This window comes from Delphinapterus leucas, chromosome 19 (genome assembly GCF_059928025.1).
Source record: "Delphinapterus leucas isolate spDelLeu-1000000601 "Yukka" chromosome 19, BTC_Dleu_Yukka2, whole genome shotgun sequence".
Taxonomy (NCBI): Eukaryota; Metazoa; Chordata; class Mammalia; order Artiodactyla; family Monodontidae; genus Delphinapterus; species Delphinapterus leucas.
Genome location: NC_143147.1, coordinates 69,103,212 through 69,119,894, shown reverse-complemented (window position 1 = coordinate 69,119,894; position 16,683 = coordinate 69,103,212). Strand labels below are relative to the sequence as shown.

Here is a 16,683-nt window from a genome sequence, read left to right as displayed (position 1 = left end):
TCTGTCACCTCTAGCTTCTGGGCAGCAAGATGGCTTGTCACACCCGAGTGACATCCCCCGGTGAAGTCCAGCGGGGAATGCGATGCACTGTTGGCACTGCATTCCGTACCCCCAGCGCCACCGTCCCTAGACCCCGCCTCCGCCCACCTCCTCCCAGGCTTTCCGACCCCTTCCGACCCTTCAGAAGCCCAGTGTCTTTGTAATGCTCTCTACTGACCCCCCGCTCACCCTCCCTCAGAGTGTGGACTGGACTCCAAAATTCTCTCTTGTTATTTCGCCCTCCCCACCAGTCAAACTCAATTTTCTTTCTGGCCTTCAACTCAGCCATAGAAGGACGGGGTTCTGAATAAACTAACCCACAGTGAATAGGAGCATCTGGTGATGTCCCTTAACCCTCCCACAGATTTCTGCTTGGGAGGGATCCAGGCTGGGTGGGTGGTCTTGAGCTGGGATCCCTCCCTGAAATCATTGATCAGGGAGCACTTGTTCCCCACCTGCAGCGAGGGTCTGAGAAAACCCGTGGACACACCAGTCACTGTTGTGGCTTGGCTAAATAATACGGCTCAAAAGCAGATAAGTCGTGTTTCCAAATGTATGTAGATTATTTCGATTATACAATGAAGATTCATTTGCAATCGATTCTGAATCTATAGAAGCTTTTTATCATGATGTCCTTTCTCAGTCAGAGGTTTAAATGGAATCCTCAGGCTAATCACGAATACACGCAAATAATTAGCAGAAAGTCTAAAAGATTGGCTAAATGAAATATATACTTAAATTTAATTCATGACTTATATACATAATAATATAATGAAATACGTTACATAGGTATAATCTCCATTATATGCTGTAGTGATGTTTATTGAACTTGACTAAGTGCCATTCTTGTAAAAATTATACATGTATTAAATCCTCTAGTCCTCATAATAGCCTTGAGAAGTTTTCATTCCCATTTTCCTGATAAGGAAACAGAAGCACAGAGAAGTTAACCTTCCCAGGGCACGCAGTTTAGAGGCACAGCCCAGATTCAGTCCCCGACGTTTCTCTGCCAGAGTCTGGGCTCTTAACCCCTAGGCTTTACTGTACTGAGTTAAAAGCAGGTGGCAACCAGTCTGCCCTTGTACAGGAAGGCTCTACTGGGTCATGTTATGGGGCACCCCTGTGCTTCAAACACTCAGCGGTGATCGGTAAAATACAAATAAAGTAAAAGATGTATTTGGTATCAAAAGCATGATGAGCATCTGTGTGGCTAGAAGCGGATCAGAACCCCAGAGTGGTGGGTGAAGCTGAAGCCTCCGGGACGGGATCCCAAGCCCGACAGCAGGCAGAGGCAGCTGGGAGGAAAGGCCCGGGGACGGAGATGCAGAAAGGGCTCTTGCTGGTGAGTGACAAGAGACTGGGTCGCAGCTGGAAAGCCAGGCTGGTGTGGAGACTGTGGACCTCCGTTACCTGCCCGTAACCAGGGCCGTGGCTTCTCCAAGGCTGGAAGGCAGCGACCCAGACATAGCCACATCACGGTCTTGGGAAGCTGCCCCGGCTGGGTGCCTGGACCTACAGCAGCCCTGAGAGCACCACAGAGCAGGACCCGCCAGCATCCCGAGTCCAGGTGGAGGCAGTGGCACGACCCCCCATGAGACAAGAAGGAACCATCACAGAAACACGAGAAAGGCCCTGGCGAGAACAGGCATCCGGGCACTTGGTGAATAAACTCAAAGCAGGCTAAGCTGTCTGATGTTGCAGACGTGGGGAGACTCTCTGGGGAGACCGCAGGGTGAGAGACGTTTAAGGGCCAACTGGGCGGGACCTCGTTGGCCACGTAAAGGGCTTTGATTTTCACTTTAAAGATTGAGCAAATTTGACTCGAAAAGCAAAACCAACATACTGGCATTGCAGTAGTTGGGGGCAAACTGAGGCACTGTGGATGGGGATGGGCCAGTGGAGAGGCAGCTAGGAGGTGACATCAACTCTAAGAGTCCTTACAGTTCCTTGGCGCTCTGCCGAACTGACCCCATGGGGCTTGGTTGGAATGCGCTTTGTAAAGTAACACTAGGCACTGTCACTCTGCTGACCCTGCCGAGACGTGTGAAAACCCGCAGGATTTCCCAGTGGCGAATCAGCAACTGGCCTCCCCGCGGCTCAGCTCTTGGAAAGTGAGTCTGGTATTGGCTGCGTTGGCACCTGTGATAAAATATCGTGTGTTTGGGACCCCGTCCCTACGTTGTTTGTACAAAGCTACTCACTTCCGTCTCGTTGTTTTTACGATAGGAGGTTGACGTATTTGCTGTAGTTTGGACGTCCTGACATGACTAATTGATATAGGGCCACCAGACATGTGTTACTTCTCCCTTCCATATTTTTAATGAAATTATAGAGTTCCAAGGTTCAATCTTTTTTTCAACATCACTTTGAATTTTTCTCTGCAGACACCCTCTTGGCTCAGGTCCACTTCACACACTCCTGTTTATCACATGAGTATTTATCTGATTATACAGGATGTGAGCTTTACTCCATTGTGATGCTGAACTCCAGGTCTGAGGTTCTTGGTCTTCATAGTCTATTTTTTTTTTTTTTTTGCGGTACACGGGCCTCTCACTGTTGTGGCCTCTCCCGTTGCGGAGCAAGGCTCCGGACGCACAGGCTCAGTGGCCATGGCTCACGGGCCCAGCTGCTCTGCAGCATGTGGGATCTTCCCGGACCGGGGCACGAACCCGCGTCCCCTGCATCTGCAGGCGGACCCCCAACCACTGCGCCACCAGGGAAGCCCTTCATAGTCTATTTTTAAAGTCGAAGGAAATACTGTCAGTGCTGTGCCTTCGAGGGAAAGATGGGCAGTCTGTGGCCAAAGAGGCAAGCACAGCCCTCCCTGTTCACGTGGGTACCAGGTTATACATACACCGTTTCCACTCGGCTTACATCACAGGAGCGTCACTGTTTGTCATGATGTCCTGAGTTTCCTAATCTTCCTTTCCTAAAGGAAAGAAGATGGAAATGGAGTAACCCTTGTGGAGAGAGGGAAGCCGTGTCTATTGGATGGGATGCTGGAGGGACGAGGAATAGCGGATAGTTCTACACTGTGCTTCTCGAGGGCAGTGGGAAGGGTGAGGTGGGACGGAAATTCCTTCCAAGAAGGACTCAAGCGAGAACGACCTTCGAATTCTTCCGCATTTCATAAACATCATTCACTATTACAGTTGGACACTGTATGTGAATAAGGTTTAATATTCAAATCTAATAGTAAAATAGATTTACATGTAAACAATTTTGACCTCCCTTAGTTTGTATGCCCATCAAACCCTTTGCTTAGATCAACTCAACTTCCCCTTGTTTCTTGCCAGGTTAACAGCCAGAGGGGGAAGGCAGGGAGGAGGGAGAGGGGCACGGTTAGCAGTTAGCAGTTAATAGTCTGCACTTAGTCTGTAGACAACTGTCATCATTCCCTCATTATTTCCCCTCAGACACATCCTGGGACAGACATGGGGACAGAAAAATAGTAGCGGGAGTCAAAAGTGATAAACAGAAAAAAAAAAAAGTGATATACAGGACTATACGCTAATTCTTTCCTTCCTCCTTCTCCTTTTGCTGTGGAACAAACTTAGATATATCCTTCACTGGTCGGGCTTTAAAATGTGTGCTTATGTGGGGGATTTGCGGAACTTTTGTTTTAGGTCAGTATGTGTACTGCATTTGTACAGATGTTTAAAAATTAGTCTTATCATAAATGCTTGGTAACTTAAAATTTTAAACCAATGGGAAAGTGTAGGGAAAACATACCATATTGGAACCAATTGTTGTTGGCACTGTTGTTATTGTTGTCATTAAAAAAATTAAATAAATAGAGCAAAGACCAGCTGGATGTCTGGAAGGATGTCCCCTGGCCCCTGTTGCGCTATAGGGAGAGCACAACTGTGCAGTGGATGAAGCTGCTGTAGCTGGTGGTGTCTGTGAAGGAGACCCGTCAGCATGTGGGAAGATTCTGTGAGAGACTGCAGGGCACAGTGGCTAAGAATATGTGCTGGAGGGTCAGACTGCTTGAGGTCAAATTTGTGCTTGCCTCGTTGGGTTGTCAGAGGGATTAAACACTTCTTAAAATACTCAGCATTGTAACCGGCACATAGAAAGTACTCAATAAACGTTTGCTGGTAGTAACGTCATTAACCTCATAAGTAGAGTAAAACGGACGGGTTAGAGTTTCCCATGACTTTATTAACAGATGGGTTAAAGTTTCCCATGACTTTATTAACAGATGGGTTAGAGTTTCCCATGACTTTATTAAAGTCACAGGCGTCTGCTGGGCATAATGATGATGAAATTCAGGATTTGGGTTTAAGGATTCAGGGTAGTAATATTTTCCTGAGTGATAGTCTCACCCACAGGAGAGGTAATGTCGAATTTTCCAAGGGCCCATTTTAAGTTCACTCAGATTCACCAAAATCATAAAAACAAAGAAGAAAGGGATAGACAGAAAGTAGAAATGGCAAGATCCTCAATAAAAGTTGGGGAATATAGCGTACTGAATTTTAAAAGTGGTGGAAGGGATAGTGGTGATCAATGAGTGACCTTGCTCACGCACAATTTTCTGCTGGCTACGACTCGCCTCCAGTAGAGGGAGACCATCAGGTGTGAAAAGTGAAGTGGGAAAAAAAGAGAGTCCAGAGAAGCTATGAACGTTAACTAAAGGGCTTCAGTACTTGGCCCTGACCTCCAAAGTAGCTGAAAACTAAGAGCAGGTGGGCCCCAAGAACAAACGAAATAATAGGTTTGATCAAAGGGTGTTGATGACAACAAAACTGAACCATAGCTGTGGCCTGCCGCAGCTTACTCCCTACCTCAGCATTCAGAAAATTGCTGGTTCCATTCAAAAATGAAATTTTAATTTTTTTTAAGAAAAAGGAACTAGGTTAAGAGCCTTGCTAGATTAAGAGAGAGAGAAAGAAGGAGTGGACGCAAAAAGCAAATTAGAACATAGATCTAATGGGAAATTACCCAAGAAGTAAGGAGAGAAGGTTCAGACAAATTACAGTTCTTTGAAACCAAAACAGTTCTTCATAATGTCAAAGCATTTACAAAACACATTGACATATCTCTCTGTCAAGGAAAAAGGTGGGGAGAGAGAGAAGAAGAAGAAAAGAGATGTGTTTAAAGATGATATAATTCAACAAAGATGAGAAGTGATTTCCCAGAGTTTAGGAAAAAAGGTAGTCAAAATCAAGAGATTACAGAGATTGAAACCATATTAGAAGAAACAAAAATGGGAAAATCATAACTGAAAACATCTAAGGAAATATGGTGATCACACAAAATAAAATGAAAATAGAAAACATATATAAATTGATAAGAAAGTAAAATAATAGAGAAAATTGTAAATATGGAAGATTGTCAAAGAAGAGCCAACACATGCAAAATCTCTGTTCCTGAAGAAGAGAACAAATCGAAAAAAAATCATATATAACATGAATATATGTAACTATTGGTATAATAGAAAACAATTCTAACAGAAGAAGCTTTTCTTCAAAGAATTGAATATAAAGATAGAAAGAGGGACTTCCCTGGTGGCACAGTGGTTAAGACTCCATGCTCCCAATGCAGGGGGCCTGGGTTCGATCCCTGGTCAGGGAACTAGATCCCACATGCATGCCACAACTAAGGAGCCCACCTGCCGCAACTAAGGAGCCCTCCTTGCCACAACTAAGACCCAGTGCAACCAAATAAATAAATAAATAAATATTTTTTAAAAAAGATAGAAGGAGCACGCACATTGTCTCAGGAAAATTGATATAGAATCATTAATACCAAAACATATCCCAGTGAAGTTACCTAATCCAGGGAAAAATAAAATCATATGGACATCCAAGCAGAGAAAGAAAGTCACATTCAACATGGAAAAAAAATTAGCCTAACTTCAGACTTCACCATAGCAATGCCAGAAGACATTGAGGAAACACCTCCAAAGTTGTGAGAGAAAGAACGTGGGACAGAAGCATTTTTATACCCAGACAAGTTATATTTCAAATGGACAGGCAGAGGGCAGACATTCTAAACAAATAGGGATACAAAAAATAGAGCAAACATGAGTCCTTTTTAAGAGTAGTAGCTCAAAATTTCAGAGCCAGTGATGAGCAATAGAAAAAAAATACTCAATATATAGTAGCCTGTGAGCCCTTGATAAAGGTTGCCCCTAAAGTCTGATTTATAAACCATGTGTTTTACTTTGTGTTTGCCTTTCATTTGAGTCAACTGACAGATGTTACTATTGGACTTACGTCCAAGAAGATAAAATGGGAAAAATCAAATATTTCTTCAGTGGGAGAGATCATTTTTCATCATTTTTGTTTACCCTTTAGGTATAAATCACAAGATTGTAACATACCTAAAAAAAATACTTTGCTAAAAATTTAAAAATTGTGTTCTAGAACATTTGCCATGGGATTTTAGTAGGTAATAAAATAAACTATTAGAGCACATTTCTCCCTTAATTTAGTTTAGTATAAGAAAATTTGGGAATTAAAGGCTAGTAATTTTAAATTATCCTCAGTAAATCCATAGACTTGTCTAACTGAACTCAGTTGTACATATTTTCATAGTCTATTACCTTATTTCCAGGTGTGACTCATTTGTGGGATACACTGCAATTCAGCTTTAATATTTAGTTAAGTCCCACACAGCACATGCAACACAGTTTTGAATTCCATAGCATCTCAGATTAGGAGAAGGAGAAATAAAGAAACAGAGCTGGAGGAAGGCACCAAGACGGACACACTCACATTCGTGCTCACCCTCAAACACACCTCTTCATCCTGCTGAAGCATATTCTTCCAAAGACTTTTCTTCCACCTTCCTTACCTGTTTGTAGTTTGATGAGCTGCCAGCTTTTCCTTGACCAGCCCAGTGACCATCAGTTAGTTGAGCAAGACCTGGCTGTATTCCAGAGGCAGAGGGAAACTCATGAATCAGAGATGCTCATGATGACAAGGGCCCTCTGGTTACCTGTATGGGGAGGCTTGGAGACACAGCTGTGCAGATTTTCCTTCACTCGCATCTTCATAATCACGTGATGATATCAAGCACCCAGGTACCTAGATGGTTAGCGGGGAGTGTCTTAGCCAAACAGATGACATACCATGAATTGTCCTCACACACAGCTTAGTATGATCCCAACCCACACCCTGATCAAGAAGAGGATGTAGGATTAGCATCATGTGTCCATAATGAGTGGAGAAGAGAGGACAGGTATTTTCCTTATCCAATGCCAAAAATTGTGTCAGTGAGGATTTTAAAGAAATAAAGTGCTGGTGCAGGGACTCTCTCTCCCAGATTGACAAGGACAGAGCACCTTGTTCAGTTTGTGTTTCCCCTTATTTCATCTCAGTTGTCTGGTTTCTGACCACATGTAACAAACTTACCTTTGTAATGAATGGACATTATTCTGGGATTTCTTAAATTCAAAACAATCATTTCTGTGGTTAAAAAGATACGCTTTTTTTGTTCATTTTAGATAACTTACATACGACAAGAATATGAAACAAAATTTAAAGGATTGATGCCAGCATCTCTAAGACAAGAACTTGAAGACACTATCTCCTCCCTAAAGTCACAGGTAATTTCTAGAATCAGGGAATTTTCCAAGGGTTTAGATCAGCGGTCCCCAACCTTTTTGGCACTAGGGACCGGTTTCATGGAAGACAGTTTTTCCACGGCCGGCGGGGGGCGGGGGGGGGGGCGCGGGGGGCGGGGGGATGGTTCGGGTGATAATGTGAGCGACAGGGAAGCTTGCCCGCCGCTCACCTCCTGCTATGCGGCCCAGTTCCTAAAAGGCTGCGGACCAGTACCGGTCCACGGCCCGGGGCGGCTGGGGACCCCTGGTTTAGATGATGTGCATATCTTAATTAATGTTTGTTTCTGAACTGATGCCAGAAATCCATGTGATGTCACAGAATAACCGAGTGCCCAGGATGAATTGTTTTTTGTTTTGTGGGGTTTTTTAGAATTTTTTCTTACCAGCTTAAAACTCTTTGTCTCGATAAGATTTTCTTAAAAGCATCCTTGAAATTGAAAATCTCAGTTATGGTTACTTTTATTTACAGTCTGCATTCCAACACAGACTCACCCTTTTATTCTTGGTTCCAGGCCCAAAATGCCATCAGTTAGCACATTGCTAACTCCTTATCATGTGAAAGTGCAGAGAAATAAAAAACATGGCTAAGTTAGAAGCATTTTTATTCTGGTGTATTTTATATGATTGTCAGAGATAACAAGATGCATTTTAGGATCGAGGCAGGATAACGACATGGTATTCAAACAATTCGGTTAAATATTGATATTTCTGCTGATACAGTAGTTTATAAGAGATAAAATTGACTTCAATTTAGATATTAATTAAAAACTTCCTACATAAGTTTTCTCTAAAACAAGTTTTATATATTGCTGTAAATATTTTATATAGCATTAGTTTTATAGATTCCTGGTTTTTTAAAAAAATGTTTTAACTCAACATGAGAAGAAGTTCACATATTCCCATTTCTAATACACTTAGAAATTTAAAACATACCTTTTTCCTGGAAAAGCTCTGCAAGGGAAAGATTTCTTTTCTCTTTGTGCCAAGAACAATGCCTGTCACAGAGTAGGTCCTCAATAAATTTATTTGCGAATGAAACAAATGCTGTAGTTTGATGAAATTCACGTTAGCTATTTATAATGTATAGGACAGATACGTGGAGCAGATGTTAGCCGTGCCTTTTCTGTTCCCTTCAGCAAAAGTCTCTTATCTGAAAATGAAAAGTTCATTGCATCAACCCTTACGCTACTGTTAGCTATCGCTTCTGTAGGCTAAGAAGTTTGGCTGTGCCCACTCCTACCTATAAAAATAAGTATGACAGGAGAGTGTTAACTTACAAAGGATTAGGTCGTCTTTATTTACGTGGAAGGCTCTCCTCAAGATGTGGCTTACCCATTCACTTGGTAGGAGGGCTTCCTTAGGGTCAGCTGTGTAGGACCCAGCACCTTCAGAGGAGGTATTTTTAAGAAAAAAAAGAAAGAAAAGAAAGAGAAATCTGATATCCACCTGCAGGGCTTCTGTTATCATTCACATCATTTCACTGTAATAAAAGCCACTCAGCCTCCTAAAACTGGATGTTGACCCAGAAAGAGAGCTGCCAGCTGCGTGAGGGCCTCAGAATCGGCAGCTGTGAGGAGGTGCAGACCACAGAGCGAGCAGATTTAGTTTGAGAGCGCAGGTGCCTGTGTTTTTGAAAATTGTTGGAATTCCAGTGGCAAAGCACGGTGGAGGCAGGGAAGTGGGATCAGTGTAGTCCTTGCATCTGTCAAAGTTATCGGTGGTCCTGTGGGTCACTGGATTAATTGGATAAAATTCAGACCAGGGTGATGTAAAGAGTCAGAAAAGCAGCGGGACCACTTTGATATGTACCCATTTAGAAAAGCCGTGCTCAGGGAGATCAGCTCGGTGCTTTGTGACCACCTAGAGGGGTGGGATAAGGGAGGGTGGGCGGGAGACACAAGAGGGAGGGGATATGGGGATGTATGTATACGTATAGCTGATTCACTTCGTTATACAGCAGAAACTAACACACCATTGTAAAGCAATTAGACTCCAATAAAGATGTTAAAAAAAAAAAGAAAAGCCGTGCTCCCTCTCTCCAAGCACAGTTTCTACTCTGCCAGCTGTCCTGTCTTGCATAACCATGTTTCAGAATCGACCGTTGCCATGGTTTCAGTTCAGACCAAAGAGACAAGAGTAAAGCTCCAAAGTGATCAGATGCCACTAACTCCTGATCACGTTAAGCCATAGTGTAAGTTATCCGGAAACCACTGCTAGTAGGTTGTGTAAAGTCCGAACAGCTCTGCAGTGCGGGGTTTGAACTGGGTTCTGTAGCCTCTGATGGAGTGCCAGTGGGGATGGGATGTGATCAAATACAAAACCACAGCTTTTGAATTTATGCCTGATAACAAGTATTTTTAATAGTATAGAAATTTATGCTTCAGGATAATCCAACCGTGCTGTGAAGGTCTGACTGAAGAGACTATTCTTGACAGCCCAGTTTCCCCCATCCGTAGCCCCTCAGGGGCAGGGGCCACAGGGTGGTACCTGCCAGGATCTCTGGACTAGGCAGTTCCTGTTAGTCACTTCCTGTCATCCTCATGACCTTGGGAACTGGCTGTCGTTCACCCCATTTCACAGATGAGGCATCAAGAGAAAAAGGAACTTTCCTAGAGCTATGGAGGCCAAGTCAGGAGCTGAACGCCAGTTGGCCTAACTCCAGACAAAGCGCAGGCTCTTTCCACGACAAAACACTACCTCTGCAACCTCAGGGAATCCCCGGAGAGATTAAGGTTTCTAGCAGGCAGTAATGTTGTTTCCACTCACTCACTCATTCCTGAAACAGCTAGGGAATGCCAGCTACATGTCCAGCCCTGAAAAAGAAACTGGGGTTACAGAGATGCTCCAACATTACCCCTGCCCCAGGAGAGCTCTCGGGCATGAGGGAGAGACGTGAAGACAGATCACCAGAAGGCAGTTGGAAAAGTGCTAAGAACAGAACAGGAGAGCACAGAGGAGGGGCCGCTGGCTGCCTGGGGCAGGAGGTGATGAGGGGCAGGGCTGGAGGGGGGCGGGGCAGAAGAATTCAGGAGCAGAGGTGACCTTGAACCCAACAGTGGACAGTGAATAGGAGGTAGTTGGCCAAGCATTCCCAAGCAGACGATGGCAGATGGCCGCAAAGGGCCAAAGGGCCGCAGAGTAGGAAGGATGCGAGGTGGAAGGTGGTGATGGTGGAAGAGAGGGGATGAAGCGCCCAGGTGGGCCAGGACCAGGTCCAAACAGCTCTGCAGTGCGGGGTTTGAACTGGGTTCTGTAGCCTCTGATGGAGTGCCAGTGGGGATGGGATGTGATCAAATACAAAACCACAGCATTAGCACTCAACAGATCCTCTGCGTTTTATCTAGAGAGTTGTCTGAATTTAAATAAAATCCGACCAGACACTGTATCTGCACAGTGTCGCCCTGTAAGCCACCTTCACCTCTTCTCACACGAGGTCTCTGTTCTAGGTTAACTTTCTGCAAAAGAGGGCATCCATCCTTCAAGAGGAGCTGATGACCTACCAGTGCAGAAGGTACTGTTGTGGCCGGAATGTCTCCTGAGTAGTTTGTACTGTCTGCACCTGTGGGTCTCCTGGTTGGGTGTTAAAATCTTCATTAAAAATGCGTTGGGGCTTCCCTGGTGGCGCAGTGGTTGAGAATCTGCCTGCCAATGCAGGGGACACGGGTTCGAGCCCTGGTCTGGGAGGATCCCACATGCTGCGGAGCGACTGGGCCCGTGAGCCACAACTACTGAGCCTGCGCATCTGGATCCTGTGCTCCGCAACAAGAGAGGCCGCGACAGTGAGAGGCCCGCACACCGCGATGAAGAGTGGCCCCCGCTTGCCTCAACTAGAGAAAGCCCTCGCACAGAAACGAAGACCCAACACACCCAAAAATTAATTAATTAATTAATTTAAAAAATTCGTAAACATATCAGTTTTGAAAAAAAAGACTTATTTTTCGTAAAAAGCCTGTCTTGGAGAAGACCCCCTCCTTGCACCATCCAAACGAGATGAGGGTCCGCCAGTGCCTGACAAGGCCGGGCTCACCTGCAGAGTCACGACAGGACGTTGTCTTGAAGCCCAGTTGCAGGGTTAAGGAGACTCTGTCTTCCTCTTAAGAGAGTGAGACGGCGTGGCCCTCAGTGTGGCCACCCGCATCTCCAGAGCCCCACATCCCTGGACGCTTGGCTCCGTAGCAGATGTTTGCCAACCCCAAATATCAACAGAAACACGGCTCCGTGGTGTCCAACACTGTGCCCCCAGGAGCGCACACCTCGGGGGTGCAGGAGACCCTTCCAGTCAAAGGTTCCCAGAGACGTCACTGACGTAGATCACATTTACCTGCTCTGACAGCCCTCCTCTTAGTACGGTGAAAGGCTGAACCATTCAGTTGGCACTGAATTAAAAGTAAAAACTTTGGATACACAGTACCATGTATAAAATAAACAACGAGGACCACAGGGGACTATAGCGCAGGGGACTATATTCAATATCTTATAATAATCTACAATGGAAAAGAATCGAAAAAATATGTACATAGATACATTTGAATCACTTTGCTGTACACCTGAAACTAACACAATATTGTAAATCAACTATACTTCAGCTTTAAAAAAGTAAAAACTTTGTGACTCATTCACTTTTCAAAAGATTCTTGGTATAGATAGGACTTGATCCCTTATGGGTGTAAATGATGAAAATTTGATATCAAATATACTTTTTAGCCTCTCTCCAGCTCCTCCTGAGTTAGAACGTATTTTGTTATGGACGTGCCTGTTAAACCTAGAGAAAGTTGTAACTTCGGGGTTTTTGATCTTCAGGTAACCACATGGTGACATACCTGAGTAACCCAGGAGAGTGGGATGGATCTAACCGTCTGGACAGAGCTTTGGATTTCTTCCCACAGGTTTGAAGATTTGGATGTTGTAAATTGTGAGATCAATGGCATTTTTTAATACTTAAATGTAATTGAGATCATAAAAACATGCATCACTCGTACACTAACGGGGTGGTTTTATTTGTGTCTGCCTACATTATTTTTTTTAACATTCCTTTATTTCTGATTTCCATATCTGTGTGCGTTTGAGTGTGTACTGAGAACTGCTTATATTGGGAAAAGAAATGATTTCTTGCGATGCCTTGTTAATGCCTTTACACCGAATTTTACCAGTTGCAGCTGACCAAGATCACGTTTGTAGAATCATATCAAAAAATTTAACGTTTACATTGTTTTTGTGTTCATGTTCATATATTATTAAAATATTACTTTGTGTTTATCAGTTTTATTTCTACTTTTTAATTGCACCTCGTTTGCTAAAATAAATATGACATGGCAGTTTTTTCCCTAGAATATACTGAGCATCTCAAATTGTGCTACGGGAAAAAATACCTATGTCATGTCAGAAATCAAATCCATAAGTAGTGCATTTATTTAGAATAAAAGTCACTGAGTCATCTGACATCAGTCCAAGTATTTGTCATGTTGGTTGTCAGTCTCATCTGGGACCAGAGGCAGGATAGGGTACGAATTTTATGTAGCAGCTCTGGTTTTATTGTTACTTGCTTGATCTCTGATTTTATGGTTGTGGTTAATTATAATATCAATAGACGCTCCTTAAGGAAGCCTGAAAATGTCAAGATGTGTTGGGAGGACGCTCAGCACACCAGCAAGTGATGACAGAATGAGCTTCGCTCGCTCCTGTTTTCCTTGCGGAGAGAACTTGGTGTTGGCGCCCGAGGCTGGGTGTTTTAAGTCCCCACCCGAATGCCAGTCAGCAGTTCTGTGCGGATTGGTCAACGCTGATTTGCCAAGGGAACTTTGAACCGCCGCGGATGGTCATGTTCTCTTGGCTGTGCTGTGGCGCGTATGCCGCGGGCCCTCGGAGGCTCTCGGAAGATCTGGGGCGTGCGCAGGGCTGTCATCACCCGGTTGGCTGTGAAAGGACAGGGCAGAACGTTTACTTCGTTTTTCAAATTCGTTTCCCTTTCCCACGCCCATCTTCGTTGTTTGCTGCCCAGGATTAATTAGCCTTTTTTGTACTGTAACTGAGACCTGGGATAATAAGGAAGTAGCAGGTTTCCCAGCCACTTCCACAGCCAGGCCAGGGTCAGCAAGAACACCGCCTGGTCATCAGTGAGAGGCCTCAGAGTCTTGCACTGGATCGTCTCGGCCTGGTCACCACGCTGCCTGCTAAGGTTCACCCGACACCTCCTCCAGGAATGTAGGTCTCTGTCCTCTGAAAGATCGGGTTTTCCTTGCATGTGAAATAAATGATAGCACTGGCCTAAAGACTGTTCGGAGAAAAAGCAAAACTGTATCAGATGCTATTAAAACTAGCTAACAAGGAAAGACAGTTGGTACTCAGACTGATTTAGCACTCGGTAGGGAACGATTGCGACACCGTGATTAATTTTAAGCCCTTCTGTACAGACCGTGGCAAACGGGTTGACGGTCAGCAGATTTCATTAGGAAGGTTATTTAGCGGCTTGAAGTGAAAATACCTTGTGAGTTGCGTCGTGCGCTGCCATTGGGTAAATAGGTGTTTGGGAAAGTTGCCTGCTGTTCTTTCTTTTCCTTATTTCAAGGGTTATGAAATTACAAACATGGGTGGACCTTGCACATCACCCAGATCCGGTTTCCCTTCTGAAGAGTGTCGTACAGGTCAGTTGGATCGTGTGTGGTAGGGGCTAGGTGGCTGACACTAGTGTTTTTGTAAACGTCCTCTGATAAGGAAGAGGAAGAAAGATTGCACTTGGCATGTTGAAAATTCCTTACTGAGTTGAGTACTCAGTTTAAAAGTGGCTACCGGGAGAGAAAGCAAGTGCTTCGGAATAAATTATAAACAGTGTGCCTTATTATAAAATCATCTAAGATGTCATCCTCTCTTTTATCTGGTGGAAGATCGATTGCCCATCACAAGTACCTAATTTAGTCACATTGCCAGCAGTTGTGGGCACTACCCCTGAGTCAAGCACCTGTGCTTTTTCCACCTCAACATGCCACGGTCGACAGGTAGTGGCTGGCAGAGCTGAGCAGGAGGAAAGGTGTGGGGTCATGGTGCCCTCGGTGTGCACGTCTGCCCGGTGAGGGGGCAGCAGGAGAGCAGTAACAGGAACGCTGGCACCGGTCGTCGGCACGCGTCAGGGTTTCGTCTGATCCACCGTTTCTGCGTCGCCCCACAGTGAGCCATTTCAGGGGTCTGGCCTCTGGTTTGGCCACATCCCCGCTCAACAATCAGCTGTCCTCCGAGGGCAGCCGCCCAGGGGCACAAGGGAGAAAAAAGAGGACAGAGAGGGAGGGAACGGAGAAGGGGCGGACTTGCTTCCTAGTTTGTACAAAAGGGTTGACTGAGACTCGAGGGAAATAGCTCGGATTCGAGCCTTATCCTGTAATGTCACAGACGAGCAACAACTTCCTCGGAAACAGGCACGTGGCTCTATGGCGAGCAACCTCATTAAAGGCATCGGCAGAGAAAGTGCAGAAAGAAGAAACTGAGTTTGAATGAACAATTAACAGCTTTCTTATTGAAGTGCCTGCCCATCTGCAGAAGGCAGGGGTGTCTTCGCTTTCTTTCTAAGAGTAGAAAGGAAAAGGTAAAACATCAAAAATGGTGGGAGGAAAGTTTCAGAACACGAGGTCATTTGAATTCATAGTTTCCTTTAAAAAAAACTATCTCCTCAGCTTTCATATTTTGTTCAGAAAGGTCGTCTCTTTTAAGCCTTGTCATTAGAGACGGTTTGCTCTTTAAAGTGGATTATCAAAGGGTGTAGAAATTGCAAGTTACTGAAACTAAAATGCATGATCGATTTTAAGTCTGCTAACTAAAGCTTACTTAGAATTGGATGTGCTTTTGCCCTGGCAGCCCCTTTGATAAAACCAGGAAAAGATACATGGTTGGTCAATTCAAAGTAGGAAAAGATGATAATTAGATAAAACTTTTTTTCAAGTATTGAAGTGGTTCCTGGATTTTGAGACTTGATTAGGGAGTAGTGGCATAGGCTGTATTTGAAAAGGAAAAATTGAAGAGCCCAGATTTTGACCTGTATTAACATTCTTCTCTATAGTTTTAAGAGCTGAATCAAACCTCAGATCATATTATTTACCTCTCAATGGGGGAAGAAAAATGCAACTTGAAACATAAGGTTGAAGGAATTTTAAAATCTGGATCCCTCACCAGTATCTAAGGCAGCTGAAGATCCGTGCTTCTAGACATTTCAGTTATTTCAGTTTTAAGCAAGGATTTCCACCAGGCAAATGGTTTAAAACCAAAGGCCCAAGATGTTCCTATAGATTCTGCTGTTTTTAGAACTGAGCTTGGTCTAGACCTGAGGCTGATAAATACTCTTATATCCTCTTTGGGAGTCTCCCGTCTGAGAGCGGTCTTACGGAAAACAGCTAGGTACACAAAGACTTCACATGGAGCGAAACGAGAGGGCTACCAAGTGAGAAGCCTGGTAGATGTAATTAGCTAAAAACGGGCTTACGTGAGTGAAACGTGCAGTTTTGTCTGCAGTCCTTCACTTCAGCTAGAAAGGGAAACTAGTTCATAGGCGGAGTCTACACGTTAGCCTTGTTTCCTTAGGCAGTTCTCTTCAGCGACTCGAGCCTCACTATTCTAATCTGTAACATCAAGGGTACAGCTAGACCGGTACTTCCTAATCTGTACCATTTCAGGCCTCTAATTCAGTGTTTCTCAAACTAGCATTCCATCAAGCCCTGTTCTGTGTATGACTCGTCTCCAGGCATTCAGATAGTCACATTTAGGAAACGTCACGCCGCTAGAGCCCCCCCTGCAAGGTTCACATTACGTCGCTGGCCCGGCCATTCACTCATCCATTTACTATAGCTGTTGATGCCTGCTACGTGCCAGACACGAACGGCCCGCACCCAGCGGCTGGAAGCAGTGACTTATCATCATCTCTCTGGTTGCTACGGGTTGACCAGGCTCCAGTAGGCTGTTCTCACGTGGGCCTCACGCAGGTGCAGTCAGGTGTGGGCTGCCCAGGCCCGCGAGGGTTCACTCATGTGGCAGCTGTGAGGGGTCCGCAAGAGCAAGCTCACCCGGAGACCAGCCATAGCAGCCGCCAGCCG

The 16,683-nt window shown here is 44.7% G+C and overlaps 1 protein-coding gene across 16 annotated transcripts in view; it reads left to right on the top strand.

Annotated features, from left to right (window-relative positions):
- Positions 1-12,866, top strand: part of CEP112 (centrosomal protein 112) — a 413,480-nt gene extending 400,614 nt beyond the window's left edge. For 14 of the 16 annotated variants that reach the window (XM_089901741.1, XM_022589836.3, XM_089901740.1 and 11 more), the window contains 2 exons: positions 7,493-7,594; positions 11,059-12,866. In XM_089901741.1, the coding sequence (XP_089757867.1) occupies positions 7,493-7,594; positions 11,059-11,151 (195 nt within the window). In that variant the 3' untranslated portion in view covers positions 11,152-12,866. The remainder of the gene's footprint in view (positions 1-7,492; positions 7,595-11,058) is intronic. The other 2 variants (XM_089901739.1, XR_016389081.1) reach the window with 2 other exon arrangements.
- The last annotated feature ends 3,817 nt before the right edge of the window (positions 12,867-16,683 follow it).